This window comes from Bison bison, unplaced genomic scaffold (assembly GCF_000754665.1).
Source record: "Bison bison bison isolate TAMUID 2011002044 unplaced genomic scaffold, Bison_UMD1.0 scf7180017864475, whole genome shotgun sequence".
Lineage (NCBI taxonomy): Eukaryota > Metazoa > Chordata > Mammalia > Artiodactyla > Bovidae > Bison > Bison bison.
This window is the reverse complement of record NW_011495036.1, coordinates 1,149,137-1,162,500: the sequence shown is the minus strand read 5'-3', so window position 1 is coordinate 1,162,500 and position 13,364 is coordinate 1,149,137. Positions and strand designations below refer to the sequence as shown.

Sequence of the window (13,364 nt, the reverse complement as noted above, 5' to 3'; positions counted from 1 at the left end):
CTGCTGGGTGGGCCACGGCCCATCCCCCGTGTCAGCCCTCCCCCCACACTTGCCTTTCCCTGGCCCACTCACGTCAAGGGGATCTTTTCTTCAGGGCCCATCACTGATCTGTCCTGCACTCCTGTGGGTGTTCACTCCGCATCTCCCTCAAGGAAAGGCGCAACACCCTACCCTCAAATAAGGGCACAGCAGACACTAGAGACATGTTTCATGAACATGGAGTACCAACTCCCGCCCTGGACGGGGCAGCTCTTCCGAGCTCTGTTAGAAGCTGCAGCCATATGCCTGCCACCAGTTCCCCCTGGCCTGTTTCTGACAACAGAACTTGACTTCAGAAGCTCTTCAAGTATGTGGTGCCTATTCCAGGATCTTCCTAAGCCACAAGTCCCGCCAGCCAAGCGATCGTCCAGGGGGTTCATTCAATGCTCTCTCATGCCTGGGGATGCTCCGCGAGCTCCGTCCGTCCTGGTTACCCTCCTCGGGGTCAGCGTCTCACTCCCCCCAGGGGGGTTCATTCAATGCTCTCTCATGCGTGGGGATGCTCCGTGAGCCCCGTCCATCCTGGCTACTCTCCTCGGGGTCAGCGTCTCACCTCCCCCCAGGGGGGTTCATTCAATGCTCTCTCATGCGTGGGGATGCTCCGTGAGCCCCGTCCGTCCTGGCTACCCTCCTCGGGGTCAGCGTCTCACCTCCCCCCACTCTATTGATGGTCGGGGTGGTGGTAGCATCATCCATCCTGGCTACCCTCCTCGGGGTCAGCGTCTCACTCCCCCCAGGGGGGTTCATTCAATGCTCTCTCCTGCATGGGGATGCTCCGTCCGTCCTGGCTACTCTCCTCGGGGTCAGCGTCTCACCTCCCCCCACTCTACTGATGGTCGGGGTGGTGGTAGCATCACCGTGTTGGACGGCCATCGTTTGTCACAGACAGGCAGGGCCTCTGCTGGAGAGCTGGGCAGGCCAGGGACAGAGGGGTGCTTTCCACGGTGGTCACACCGTGCGGGTGAGACAGGGCTGCAGAAACAGCCGGAGATCGTAGTTACCTAAGGTGCTGCTGGGCCAGCTCTGATATTGAACAGACGCACGAAAACGGCGAAAGAGCAAGTGGAACCAGAGAACAGAAACACACCTGACCTCAGGAGACTGCGTCCAGATCAGATCCTCAGCCTGCGTCACTCATTCATTCGCTCACTCCTCATTCACTCACGTATTCACTCATTCATCGAATGTCTGGGTGTTTCCTGCGTGCCAGCATGGCTTCCCTCGTGGAGTTCATATCCAATTAGCCTAATGATAAGGACCATGAATACGAGTAAACAAGAGCATTTCGGATTTGAGAAAGCGCCATGAGGATGAAGCCACAATAACCCAGGGAGCCTGGCGCAGGGACCCAGAGGCGCCAGGTCGCTTCATCGAGGGCAGCAGGAAAGGTCTGGCAAGGACATCTGAGCCGGGACCTGAAGGACATAAAACGCAGCCACGTGAAACTGGAGTGGAGAGAATTCCAGGCAAAGGGAACAGCACATGCAGAGGCCCGGGCAGGGGCAGCCAGGTGTATCCAAGACACGGAGAAACGGCCACCGGTACAGCTGGTGTGCAGCGGCAGGTACGACCCCCAGCGGTGGGCCCCGCGGGGCTGGACAACTCAGTCCTTGGTTCCTTTATCCTTCTCATCTGCCTGCAAATTTACTGTCTGAAAACCTTCACACTTTTAATTCATTCAATCACTGCTTCCAAACCAAGGAGTCATAACTGAACAGAAAGCTACCTTCAAAACGAGAGGGGTGGGGAAGAGGTGGTCTGCCTGGGACAGGGCTGGAGAGAGGGGGGGGTGGGTGAAATCAGCCACTGAGGCCGCAGGAAGCCTGACCGCCCAGTGATTTGTTAAGCCCCTGGAAATAAAACACCTGGTTTCCAGCAACTCCCCAGACACACTGGGATAAATCAGCCTGTAGTTTCTAGAAGTTTGGCCAAGCATTCAAACCTGCCAGCCCACAAGATGAGGCGATAGGAGAGGAGCCGGGGAGGGGCGGGAGAGGGGAAACACTGCTAAACCAGTTCCACTGCGGCACCACAAATCCAACCTTGTCCCGGCGCCATGCTCCTGCGAAGGTCAGGTTTCATTTCCTCCTTGCCTGGGAGTCCTGGTGGGTGCGGGGCTGGCAGGGGATGGGGGGAGGACCGAGTTGCACACGGAACCCCTCTCCCCTCCCGACTAACCCAAGGAAGCTTCCTGAAAAACCCGCTCTCAGGGCAAGCTCCCCAAGTTGAACAAAAATATGAAAAGAAATGAGTTGGAAATGGAAGTTGAGCGCCACCTCCTCAGTCCGCCCAGGTTCATTCATCCTGCCCCATTCAAGGTGAGCGATTTCCAGCTGTGAGGAAGGAACAATTAAATACCCTTCATGGTTCATGAATGCACATCATTCCACCATCATGGAGAATCCCTGCTGGTGGCTCCCTCCCGCCCCCCTGTACGGGGTCCATCCACGAGGGCACCATGAAACTCAGGCTGGTCACAAACTGCGAGAATTGATCTCACAGGTAGGCTGGCAGGATGAGCCCTGAAGGGGGGCCCTGGCTCCTTGCTGTGCAGGACCCCCATCCAGGGCCTGGGCAGGTTCCTCTGTTGCCCATCCCCCTCACCTCATCCCCACCCCTGTTGCCATGACAACAGGCTTCCTCCCCACTGAAGCTGCCATCAGTGATGGATGCCCTCAGTGACCTCCTGGTTGCCACCTCCAGGTCCGGTGTCCCTCCCGTGGGCAAAGTCAGGCTCTTATCCCGTTCCGTGTGTCTGGCACTTTGTATTACTGTGGGGCTACTGTCAAGGGGTCTTTCTTGATGCCTTGCTTCCTGTTAGGCTGCCGTTCACGCTCCCTGCAGCAGGGGCCATGCCCCCGAGGACGTACCCCTTCTGCGTCCCCCAGCCCCAGGGGGCAGCACGGGATGTGAATGCAACACTTCCATCCACGCACACACCCTCACACCCACACAAACAGGCCGGGCCCATCCATTCCAACAGGCACACACTCAGAATGGCAGGTGCTGGGGGAAGGAGGGGAGTTGAGGTGGCAGAAATGCAGGGGCGCTGGGAGTCATACCTTACAGGGCTTAGGAGGTGAAAAGGGCTGAGTGGAATGGGCAGAACGAGGGGGAAAAAAAGGCTATGACCGAGTCACGGGCTTCCCACGGGAACAAAAACCAGTGGCGTGTTCGTATCGGGGGACGGGCAAGGGAACTGAGTCGGCTTCTGTTACACAAAGAATCAACAGAATGTCTGCTGGCATTAATTCAATCAGCGATGCCCAGAAGGCATCAAGCTTCTCCCAGGTAACTGCACCGGCAGTTAGAGTGACCAGTGCAGAGCCCGGGCCTGTTGGAAGCTGTGAATGGGTAAGGAAGGTGCTTTCCGGTTGGTTTATAAGCTCTAACCAGCAGGGGGGGCTCTAACCGCCCCCCTCTTTACTTAGGATTCCAGTTCCCAGCTGTGCTGGCAAAACAGAGGCGGTCCTCACTTGTTTCCTGAAGGAAATCAACCCTGAATGTTCACTGGAAGGACTGATGTTGAAGCCCCAAGAATACTTTGGCCACCTGATGTGAAGAGCCGGCTCACTGGAAAAGACCCTGATGCTAGGAAAGATTAAGGGCAGGAGAAGAACGGGACGACAGAGGATGTGATGGTTGGATGGCATCATCGACTCGATGGACATGAGTTTGAGCAAGCTCCGGGAGATAGTGAAGAACGAGGAAGCCTGGGGTGCTGCAGTCCATGGGAGTGGCAGACAGTTGGGAGTGGCAGACAGTTGGACGTGACAACCACTGAACAACAACAATAACAACCACAACGTCACCCCAAATCAAACAGAAGCAAAAAGGAGGAAGAGGAAATGATACTGAGGAGGGCAGAACCTTCAGGTAAGGCCCAGAGAGAAAAATTCACATTGTGATCAAGTCAGACTTTGGGGCAGTGGTTCACCAAACCTTCACGTCACAGGTCCCACTGGATCTGACGAAAGGATGGATCTCCTCCCAGGAGATCTAAACAGGAACGGGTGGACACAGGGCCCCCTTGTGCCCCAACCCCCGCAGCCGGCAGGGGGAGATGCATTCTGGACCTCCGAGCTCACAAATTCAGCGGGAGGAGCCCTGAACGACCCTCACGCCCCGGTGGTGCTGAGCTGTCCTGGGGCTCCCCTCCCCGAGGCCCAAGTAAATGCCTGTCCCCCAGGTGCATGTGAGTGTCCGGGAGCAGAGAGGGGCCCCAGACGCCGGGCCCACCGACTGAGGAGACCACGCCCGTGCCCGCGCGTGCCAGGGCTCTAAGGCCAGGCTGGGCCCCCAGCCCCCGCGAAGCCGCGCCCACCGGCCACTCACCATCATGAGCTCCTTCTGGAAGGACTTCCGGTCTTTGTTGTCTGTGTTATTGCAGTCTTCCTTCAGCTTCTCCAGGACGGACGCTACCCGCTCAGGCTCGCTGTCCAGCTCGGCCCGGCAGAAGAAGGTGAGCGGCAGGTCCCCGTAGCCCAGCGCGTCAGCGAAAGAGCGCCAGCTGCTGACGTTTTCCATAAGCAGCGTGCGGACGGAGGCGTAGATGTAGGTGAGGAACTTGCAAGGCCGCAGGATCTGCTCCAGCAGCACCGACGTGCTCAGCTCGGGCCCCGCGAGCAGGCTGGGCCGCGCCTTGCCCACCACCAGCACGTTCTTGGCGTGCACCAGGCCCACCCTGCCCTGGTGGTAGCCGATGTACCACTCCTTCGTCCACAGCTGCCCCTTGAGCCGGATCTTCTCCTCGCTGAGCAGGGCGATGGCGTCGCCCTTCTTGTACTCCAGCAGGTAGTGGTTCTTGCTCTGCCGCACCACCGTCTTGAGTAACTTGCCGAACTTGAGGCTGGACACGGGGCGGTCCTGAAACGTCGGGTACTTGGTGGTGGCGGCCAGCGGGGACAGGATAATCTTCCCCACCTCGTTCTTCTTGAGGAAGCGTCTCTGCCCGGATGGCTTGATGGCGCTTTTGGGGGGCGGCTGGGGGGTCTGCACGCAAAACTGGGTGAGGATGGCCTCCTGGTCATCTTTCACCTGAACCCGCAGGGTGAAGTCAGAGAGCTCGCTGGGGTTCTGGCAAGTGATGGGGAAGATGAGGCGGCTGACCTTGCCCAGCTTCACCTGGAACCCTCTCACGGCCTTGGCCTGCTCGCTGGCTTTGACCTCGTAGTTGGTCATGTTGGAAAACACACAGACTTGGAGATCCTGGGGTCTGGACAGAACGAACTGGTGCTTGCCCCAGAGCTGCAGGGCCACTGGGGCTGGGGTAGGGGCCTGGCGGGTGACCTCGCTGACCAGGAGGGTCTTTGGGGCGCAGTCATGCCCGAAAATGGTCACCACTGTCTTGAAGGACGGGTGGATGTGTTTGGGGCCGTAGAGACCCACGGTGACTTTTTTATTGATGAAGTCCCAGACCGTGGAAGGGTAGAGGATGTTCGGGCCGTGGGCGACGATGGCCAGGTACATACAGGGCTCCAGGTTGTCCAGCTGGACCTGGACTGTGTCCCCGTAGCTGTAGGCGAGAGGGATGGGGACGTAGGGCCCCTCTTTGGAGTCGCTCCTCAGGCACTGGAGGCCCACCGTGCTTTTGCTGAAAATGTCACTCTTCACCTCGGCTGATACCTTCATCTCCAGGATGAGGTGGGTCTTCACCTCCAGGGTGCTCAGCTTCACCTCCAGCACTGGGCTGATGGAGCTGCACCGGTCACTGTTGAGCTCCAGCGGGGGATCCAGCAGAGCCTTCATGGAGATCTGCTGCATCTCCCCGGGAGCCACGTGGCCCTCGGGCACGTGGATGCTGATGTTGGCGTCCGGGAGCTGTACGGCGCCCCCCGAGCTGTCCAGCTTGCACACGATGTTCGTCTCCACCGCCTGGGTCTGGCCCCACCCAGGGCTCTGGCCCAGCAGGTCCAGGTCGTGGCAAGACCGGGCCAGCTTCCGGTGGCTCAGCCAGGCAGCCCGGAAGTCCTCGCGGCTCTGGAACTGCTCGGGGGCAGGCGATTTCAAGCCCGTGAAAAACCCCGAGGACGCGGGCGCGTCAGACTTGGCCTGGAGCACGGAGAGCTCCGAAAGGCTGTAGGAACGCTTGCTTCGGAAGAAAGGGTTGTCCCGCTTGACGGGTGGCTCCGTGGGGAGGCGGCCGGCGGCCGGCAGCTCGTCGAAGATGTTGCCGGTGCTGTTGGTGGTCGCCGAGCTGGACTCGGTGAAGGAGGATGTCCCTGTGTCGAAGAGGAGCAAGTCCACGGCGCTTCTGGGCATCAGCTCGTCCACGCTGGGCATCGCTGGGACATTCCCATTAAGAAACGGGTTCGTCTGGACCCCGTTCCAGAAAGGATTATTACTGTAGGGTTTGCTGGATTCCTTCTTGGCATCCGTCCATCCCCCGAGCAAATCGAGCTCCTTGGCGACTTCGTCCGGGCTGTCTGGAAGATTGTCGATCATCCCACTGTCGCTGAGGGTGGAGTTCCGGTAATTTAAGGGCTGCACGTAGGAGGAGGGGATGTAGCCCATCTCCGTGGTGTTGTGGGCATACCACCACTCCCCGCCCGAGGTGTCCAGGACATACAGGTGGTCGCCCTTGGAGAACTTGAGGGTGGTGAAGTTGGTTGGGCAGTAGTCCTTGATTGCAATCACCTCCTTTGCGTTTCCAAAGGGTGTGGGATTGTCGACGAGCAAGGCACTGGGAGAAGGCACTGTGCAAAACAAAGAACAGGAGGTGAGGGTGGGCTCCCAAGAAGAGGCAGAATGTTGTCCTAAGCCATGGAGAAAAGAGGCCTGGGAAACCATCACCCCCGACATGGAGACAACAAGCCAGGCATAACCGACAGAAACCAATCAGTGAAATCTGGGGTCTGCTTCACCTGGCTGAATTCTCCCCAAATTCCATCACATCCCAATCAAAGTCTAAGTCAGGTAGAAAGCCTCTCCACCATCCACAGAAACACAAATCAGCATGATAGAATTATCAGATGTCCCGGGTTTTACCATAAAGAAGGCTGAGTGCCGAAGTATTGATACTTTTGAACTGTGGTGCTGGAGAAGACTCTTGAGAGTCCCTGGGACTGCAAGGAGATCAAACCAGTCAGTCCTAAAGGAGATCAACCCTGAATATTCTTTGGAAGGACTGATGCTGAAGCTGAAGTTACAAAAATACTTTGGCCCCCTGATGCAAAAAGATGACTCATTGGAAAAGACCCTGATGCTGGGAAAGTCTGAAGGCAGGAGGAGAAGGAGGCGGCAGACAATAAGATGGTTGGACGGCATCACAGACTCAATGGACATGAGTTTGAGCAAACTCCGGGAGATGGTGAAGGACAGAGAAGCCTGCAGTGCTGCAGTCCACGGGGTCACAAAGAGTCAGACAGGACTTACTGACTGAACAGCAACAACTGGGGTTTTAAACATCTCCTTTTAACTGGACTTTTCTTGATTTAACTAACTTATTGGGACTGCTGCTAGGTCAAAAGAGAAGTTGAAAGTGATTTAGAAAAACAGTGTTAAATGACCCAGTGCATGTAACCAAAGACCAGAAAAGCCCTCCAGCAGAAATCTCTGTGTCTAAGAACCAATTCCACTCTCTCCCTTCAGAATGAAATACATACACCGAGGGGAACGTGCCCTTGATAATCAGACCCGTTTCCTGGTTCCCAAGTTGAACCCATTTTTCATCAAACTATTTATATGAAATAAGGTTTTTGAGTCGGGTCTCTTTCAGCCTCTTTTAAACAATCGTTCAGAAGAACACCATGAAATCATTTCTCTCTTATCCCCTGAAAATTAAAGGTTGAGGTTCAGTCATAATTCACGTTCTTTTGAACAACTCTTGAAGCAATCTGAAAAAATGCCAACACTTTAAACAGCGGACTTAAGCTAATTTATGGCTCTTGGTGTCCAACTATGTGTTACCAATGTAGACAGCAATTAGAACAGCAGAGAAAAAAGTCATCTAAACAAGTAGGATGTGTTTTGAAAAATAACGGATAATTAAAAACCTCCCATAGGTGACCAAGTACATATACGTAGAGGATTAGGGTTAAGAGGATGAAGACATTTCTTTCTGATGGAAATAACCCCATATATTGGCCCCCTTCTTAGCCCAGCTGTGCCTTGTTTTACAGAGTTTGCTGCCTTCCTGTTACGGAAAAATGAAAGCAAATGTTCTTAGTTGTCTTAAATGAACAAGCAAAGAAAGGACATTTTTAGTGGAATTACACTTTCATCTTGTCTAATGTATGACTAAGTCAACAGATAAACTAGTCTATCAAATCGGCCCTCCTGCAAAAAAAACTCACCTGCCCATTTCCCTTTCCTAAAGGAAATAATAATAAATTGTATAAAGGAAATGATAATAAAGTATATTGTATTTCTACAGCAAAGTCTCAGGAAATAAGGTAGGAAGTTTCTATTTATTTACACTAACTAAATTACAGAGATATGCTTGGCAGGGTGTGTACCTGGGCCTTGGGGAGGCTGTCACCTACCACCAAGTCTGGGGTGTCAGAGAAAATCTGGCTCTGGGATCATCAGATCTGGACTTTTAATCTATACCCTTAGGGCTTCCCTGGTGGCTCAGCTGGTAAGAGAATCCACCTGCAATGAGGGACACCTGGGTTCGCTCCCTGGGTTGGGAAGATCCCCTGGAGAGGGGAACGGCTACACACTCCAGTATTCTGGCCTGGAGAATTCCATCGACTGTGTAGTCCAGGAGGTCACAAAGAGTCGGATTACGACTGAGCAACTTCTTTCACTTGAGCTGCTGTGGGATCTCTGGAGTCTGCGATTGTTCATGATGGATAAACCATCTATCCTCAGTGGGCTCTGGTGGGGATTAAATGAGATGATGCTGATGAAGTGATGAATATAATGATACTTAGTCCAAGCAAAGGACTCACAAAACCAACGAACTTATGGTTACTGCAGGGAAGGGATAGGGAGTTTGGGATGGACACGTCCCTGTTGCTATGTTTAAAATGGATAACCAGCAAGGACCTACTGTATAGCACAGAGAACTCTGCTCCATGTTATGTGGCAGCCTGGACAGGAGGGGAGTTCAGGGCAGAGTGGATGCACCTATGTGTCTGGCTGAGTCCCTTCACTGTTCACCTGGAACTATCACATTGTCAATCAGCTATACCCAATACAAAACAAAAAGTTTAAAAAATAAATAAAGCCCCCTCCTCCTCGAGCCCCCTCCTAATTTAATTTTTCTCCATAGCATTTATCGTTAACTGATACAAAATGTCCTTACATATTTATTTTGGTTTTGCGGGGGAGGGTTCCACTGCCCCACTAGGCTGTTTGCTCTGTTAGGGTACGTCTTGCTCACAGCAAGTTGCTTACAGCAGAGAAGCAACATCCACGTTATTGAAACAAGGTGTTGGCCGAAGTCAAAGTTAGTATTCCCCTGGCTTTGCCCTTTTTCTGTAAAATCACACCGGAGAGAAATCACTTAAGACAGAAAGGAGGGAGTGAATAAAAACAGCCAAGCCAAGATAACAGCTTTGGGGGGGTGGGGAGTGAAGAAGGGAGCTGGGTCAGCTGAGGTCCAAGGATAGGATAAGATCTTCCCTCCTACTTTTTTTTCCAGTCACAGGCTCCAGGAATACAAACAATTTTTTGTTTCCTTGACACGTCTCATGAAAGTGTCACATAAAAATTAAAACCAAATGATAATTAAAGAAAGCTGGCCGGCTATTAAAATCTTGTTAGACTTCCTCAAAAGTTATATCCCTATTACATTCCTCCAGAATAATTCCCTTACAGTAATATTTTTTTAAATTAAAAACCAAAGCTATTAAGCAGGATGTAGCCTGAGAAAATGTATCAGTGCAAATGAAGAATAAAATGGTTTTACTTAATATTCCAAGCTTTCTTCTTAGGAGAGGAGTGGCTACAGACTTCACTTAAGGATGAGGCTCATTTGATGGGAGACCGCACCCTTTCCAGTCGGGACCCTGTGGAGGTGAACCGCGGGGTGAGCTCCCTTCTAAGACCTGCCTCTTTATCAGTCGAGTGCTACAGACACCTGGGGACAAGAGGCTGGGACTTCCATTAAGTCCGATGCAGGAAAATCCCTATCGAATTCCATCTTAATGAATTCTGGAGAGTGCTGCCCAGATTCACAGGTACCTTGATTTTTAATACAAAAAAATATCCCTGGGTGTCAGGAGGTTCAACTTACTGAATAATACATTTCCTACCCTTCTGCCTTGGTTCTTATATAGGAAAAACATTTATCAGGTGTGGAAGACATTGCGCTGGATATTTTGCCTGAAATAAGACCCCACCTTGAAGCTGGCTTTATCATCAGGATGTGCAGGGAGCTGCTGGGCTGAAATGCTGCCTGGGCCACAGGTCGCCCCCTCCGGAGTGTGGTCCAGGGGTCTCTCCCCACTCCATCGCCCTAAGCTAACCGGCCCTGCCTCACAGCCCTGGCTGTCTCGCCTGCCTTCCTTCCCAGCTTCAGCATTCTTTTAGGATCAGCGTCATCATCTTTCAACGTTCCGCTCTCTGCCCCACATTTCAACATCCCTAGCCCAAACCCCATAACTTAAGTTCCCAGTTTCCCGCTTCAACTGTGAGTAGCTGGGTTATAAGGAAAACAGTGCCCAGTACCTGACTACAAAAAATAAATGGTTCGATTATTTATAGCAACATCCAATAGGTCCGCTGCTCTTATTAATAAAGCCTCCTGACTTCCTTGGTGGCTCAGATGGTTAAGTGTCTGTCTACAATGCGGGAGACCCAGGTCCAATCCCTGGGTTGGGAAGATCCCCTGGAGAAAGAAATGGCAATCCACTCCAGTACTATTGCCTGGAAAATCCCATGGACAGAGGAGCCTGGTAGGTTACAGTCCATGGGGTCGCAAAGAGTCGGACACGACTGAGCGACTTCACTTTCTTTCACTTTCCTGATTCCTTGGGGCTTCACTTCAGGAGATGTAACAGATGTGGGTTCAGTCCTTGGGTCAGGAAGATCCCCTGGAGAAGGACAAGGCAACCCACTCCAGTATTCTTGCTTGGAGAATCCCATGGACAGAGGAGCCTGGCAGGCTACAGTCCATAGGGTTGCAAAGAGTCAGACACAAATGAAGCGACTTAGCACACACGCATGATTCCTTGGCTAGTCTTTTCTTTAGAAGAAAATTTAAAGCGATACTCAGGGCCACAAGAATAAAGCACAGACAGGAAGAGGCAGAAGTTGAGGATTAACGGAAGAGAAAAGGCAGAAACGTGCACATATGTTTACTACATCAGGGTGAAGTGTCATGATTTTATCTGGGAGAGAGCAGTTTAGCTCAGAAATATTTATTTAGCACTGACTTTGTGCCAGGGACTAACGATATAAAGGTACAGAGAAAGCTTTTGCTGTTGAGCTGTCTGTAGGCAGCACAGTGGATCATTTCAACAGAATTCACCGGCAGAGTCGACTGATGATGGTGGTGATGATGATGACGAAATGTAAGATGCCAGGAACCTCACGGGAGACACACCATGATGGCTAATGAGGGCAGGATGAACTCTAGGAGAAAAATGACCCACCAGCATCCTCTTTAGTGTCTAAGAATAGACTTCACCACCAGCCCAGTTTTATGGAGCTGTTAGGAAAACCCGGACTCAGTGATTAAACCCTGGGTCCACCTCTAAACCTTCCCTGGTGGCTCAGATGGTAAATCGTCTGCCTACAATGTGGGAGACCCGGTTTCGATCCCTGGGTCAGGAATATCCCCTGGAGAAGGAAATGGCAACCCACTCCAGTATTCTTGCCTGGAAAATCCCATGGACGGGGGAGCTTGGTTGGCTACTGTCCATGGGGTCGCAAAGGGTTGGACACGACTGAGCGACTTCACTATCACTATCTATCCACCTCTAAACCAGGGGTGGGCAAACTCTGGCCCCTGGGTTTGTCAGCTGTTTTGTGATCCAGGTGGTGGTTTTCATCAAGTTTTGTTGGAACACAGCTATGCCTACTTGTTTACTCTCTTCTGTGACTGCTTTCTCGGCCCAATCGCAGAGCCGAACAGCTGTGACAGAGGCCATGTGGCCTGCAAGGATTCGAGTACTTACCCTGTGGCCTCCTGCAGAGAAGGCATGCTGACCCCTGTCCCAGACCACCCTTCCCTTCCCCAGTGGCTCTCAGGACCTCATTGGCTCACCACACTCTCCTTCCCTTGGTTCTGTGTTCCACCACGCTCTTGTCTTAATGTCATCAAAACTCACACAAAGAGAAAGAATATTCTTCGTTAAGAAGCTGTTTCATTACTAAGGGGAAAATTCAAAACAACCTCCCCACACATCAAAACCAAACCAAACACGAGGCTGTCGTTCCAGGGCTGAATTTATAACCTGACGAACTTTAGGCAGCTCAGATTCAGTTATCTGAATGTGAAACCTGGCAGCCTATAAGTAGGAGAGTCTCTGGGTCTTGAGTGCTCATATGCTGCATTTTCTCCCTAAGCCAGTGCTGTTCCCGGGAGCTCACCTTTGACATCATTAAAGCTCGATTCTGAAAACCCTTCGCTGAGGTCAATCAGGGTCCCCTCGGACTTGCACCGCGGGAGGCCGCTGGAGTTGGCAGCCCGGATGCGCTGAGCCGCCATCCTGAAACGCTTTTCCCCGGGCGGATGGGCTAAGGTTTCATATTTCTCCCTCCAGTTATTCCAGTGAGTGCAGAAGCTGCTGTCTCAGGCAACCATGCTGCACGACGGCATCAGCTTGGCAATGTGCTTCTTCCTGTGAGGGGTGGAAGAAAAAGAGAAATTTCCTTGGAGCAAGTGAAAAGACACGGGTTAAAGAGAAAATCAACGGCAAGAGGGAATCCTCGCTCTTCCAGAGCCCGTGCCATTTTTGCTGGCCCAAGAGCACATAGCAGGGCTCAGGCTCCAGCTTCTATGCCCCTCTTATGCCTGTCTCATGGGTCTCTGGGTGCACACAGTCCCAGCAGTGTTCCCTGGCCTGCTGTGTGCACCCCCTCTTGCTGGGGGGTCATAATGAGGTTTGTGAAATCTGCTCGAGCACCTGGCCAACCCATTCATTATAGCCAAAGAGGAGGACAAAACAGCATCTGTCCCGCTGCTAGTTCCAGGGCTCGGAGAAGGGGGACTAGAGCTCAGTGTGTACAGAAAGTGGCTGGTCCCCTTGACTCCAGCCCGGGGCGGGCCGTGCTTCGCATCTCTGCAATGGGTGTGAAGGGCCTGCTCCCTGCCCACACACTCCCCTAGATGCTCCCTGGACCCCCGAATAAACACAACACACACGTGACCACCTGTGCATGCAAGGTGTTCTCATGTGACTTCTGCAGACGGAATACGGTACATTCACTGA

General features: G+C 52.8%; 1 protein-coding gene across 6 annotated transcripts in view; it reads right to left on the bottom strand.

The window, feature by feature from the left end:
• Positions 1-13,364, bottom strand: part of SH3BP4 (SH3-domain binding protein 4) — a 74,624-nt gene that overhangs the window by 7,839 nt on the left and 53,421 nt on the right. For all 6 annotated transcript variants that reach the window (XM_010862040.1, XM_010862039.1, XM_010862037.1 and 3 more), the window contains 2 exons: positions 12,523-12,773; positions 4,375-6,734 (listed from right to left, as the gene is read on the bottom strand). In XM_010862040.1, coding sequence (XP_010860342.1) covers positions 4,375-6,734; positions 12,523-12,640 — 2,478 coding nt within the window. In that variant the 5' untranslated portion in view covers positions 12,641-12,773. The remainder of the gene's footprint in view (positions 1-4,374; positions 6,735-12,522; positions 12,774-13,364) is intronic.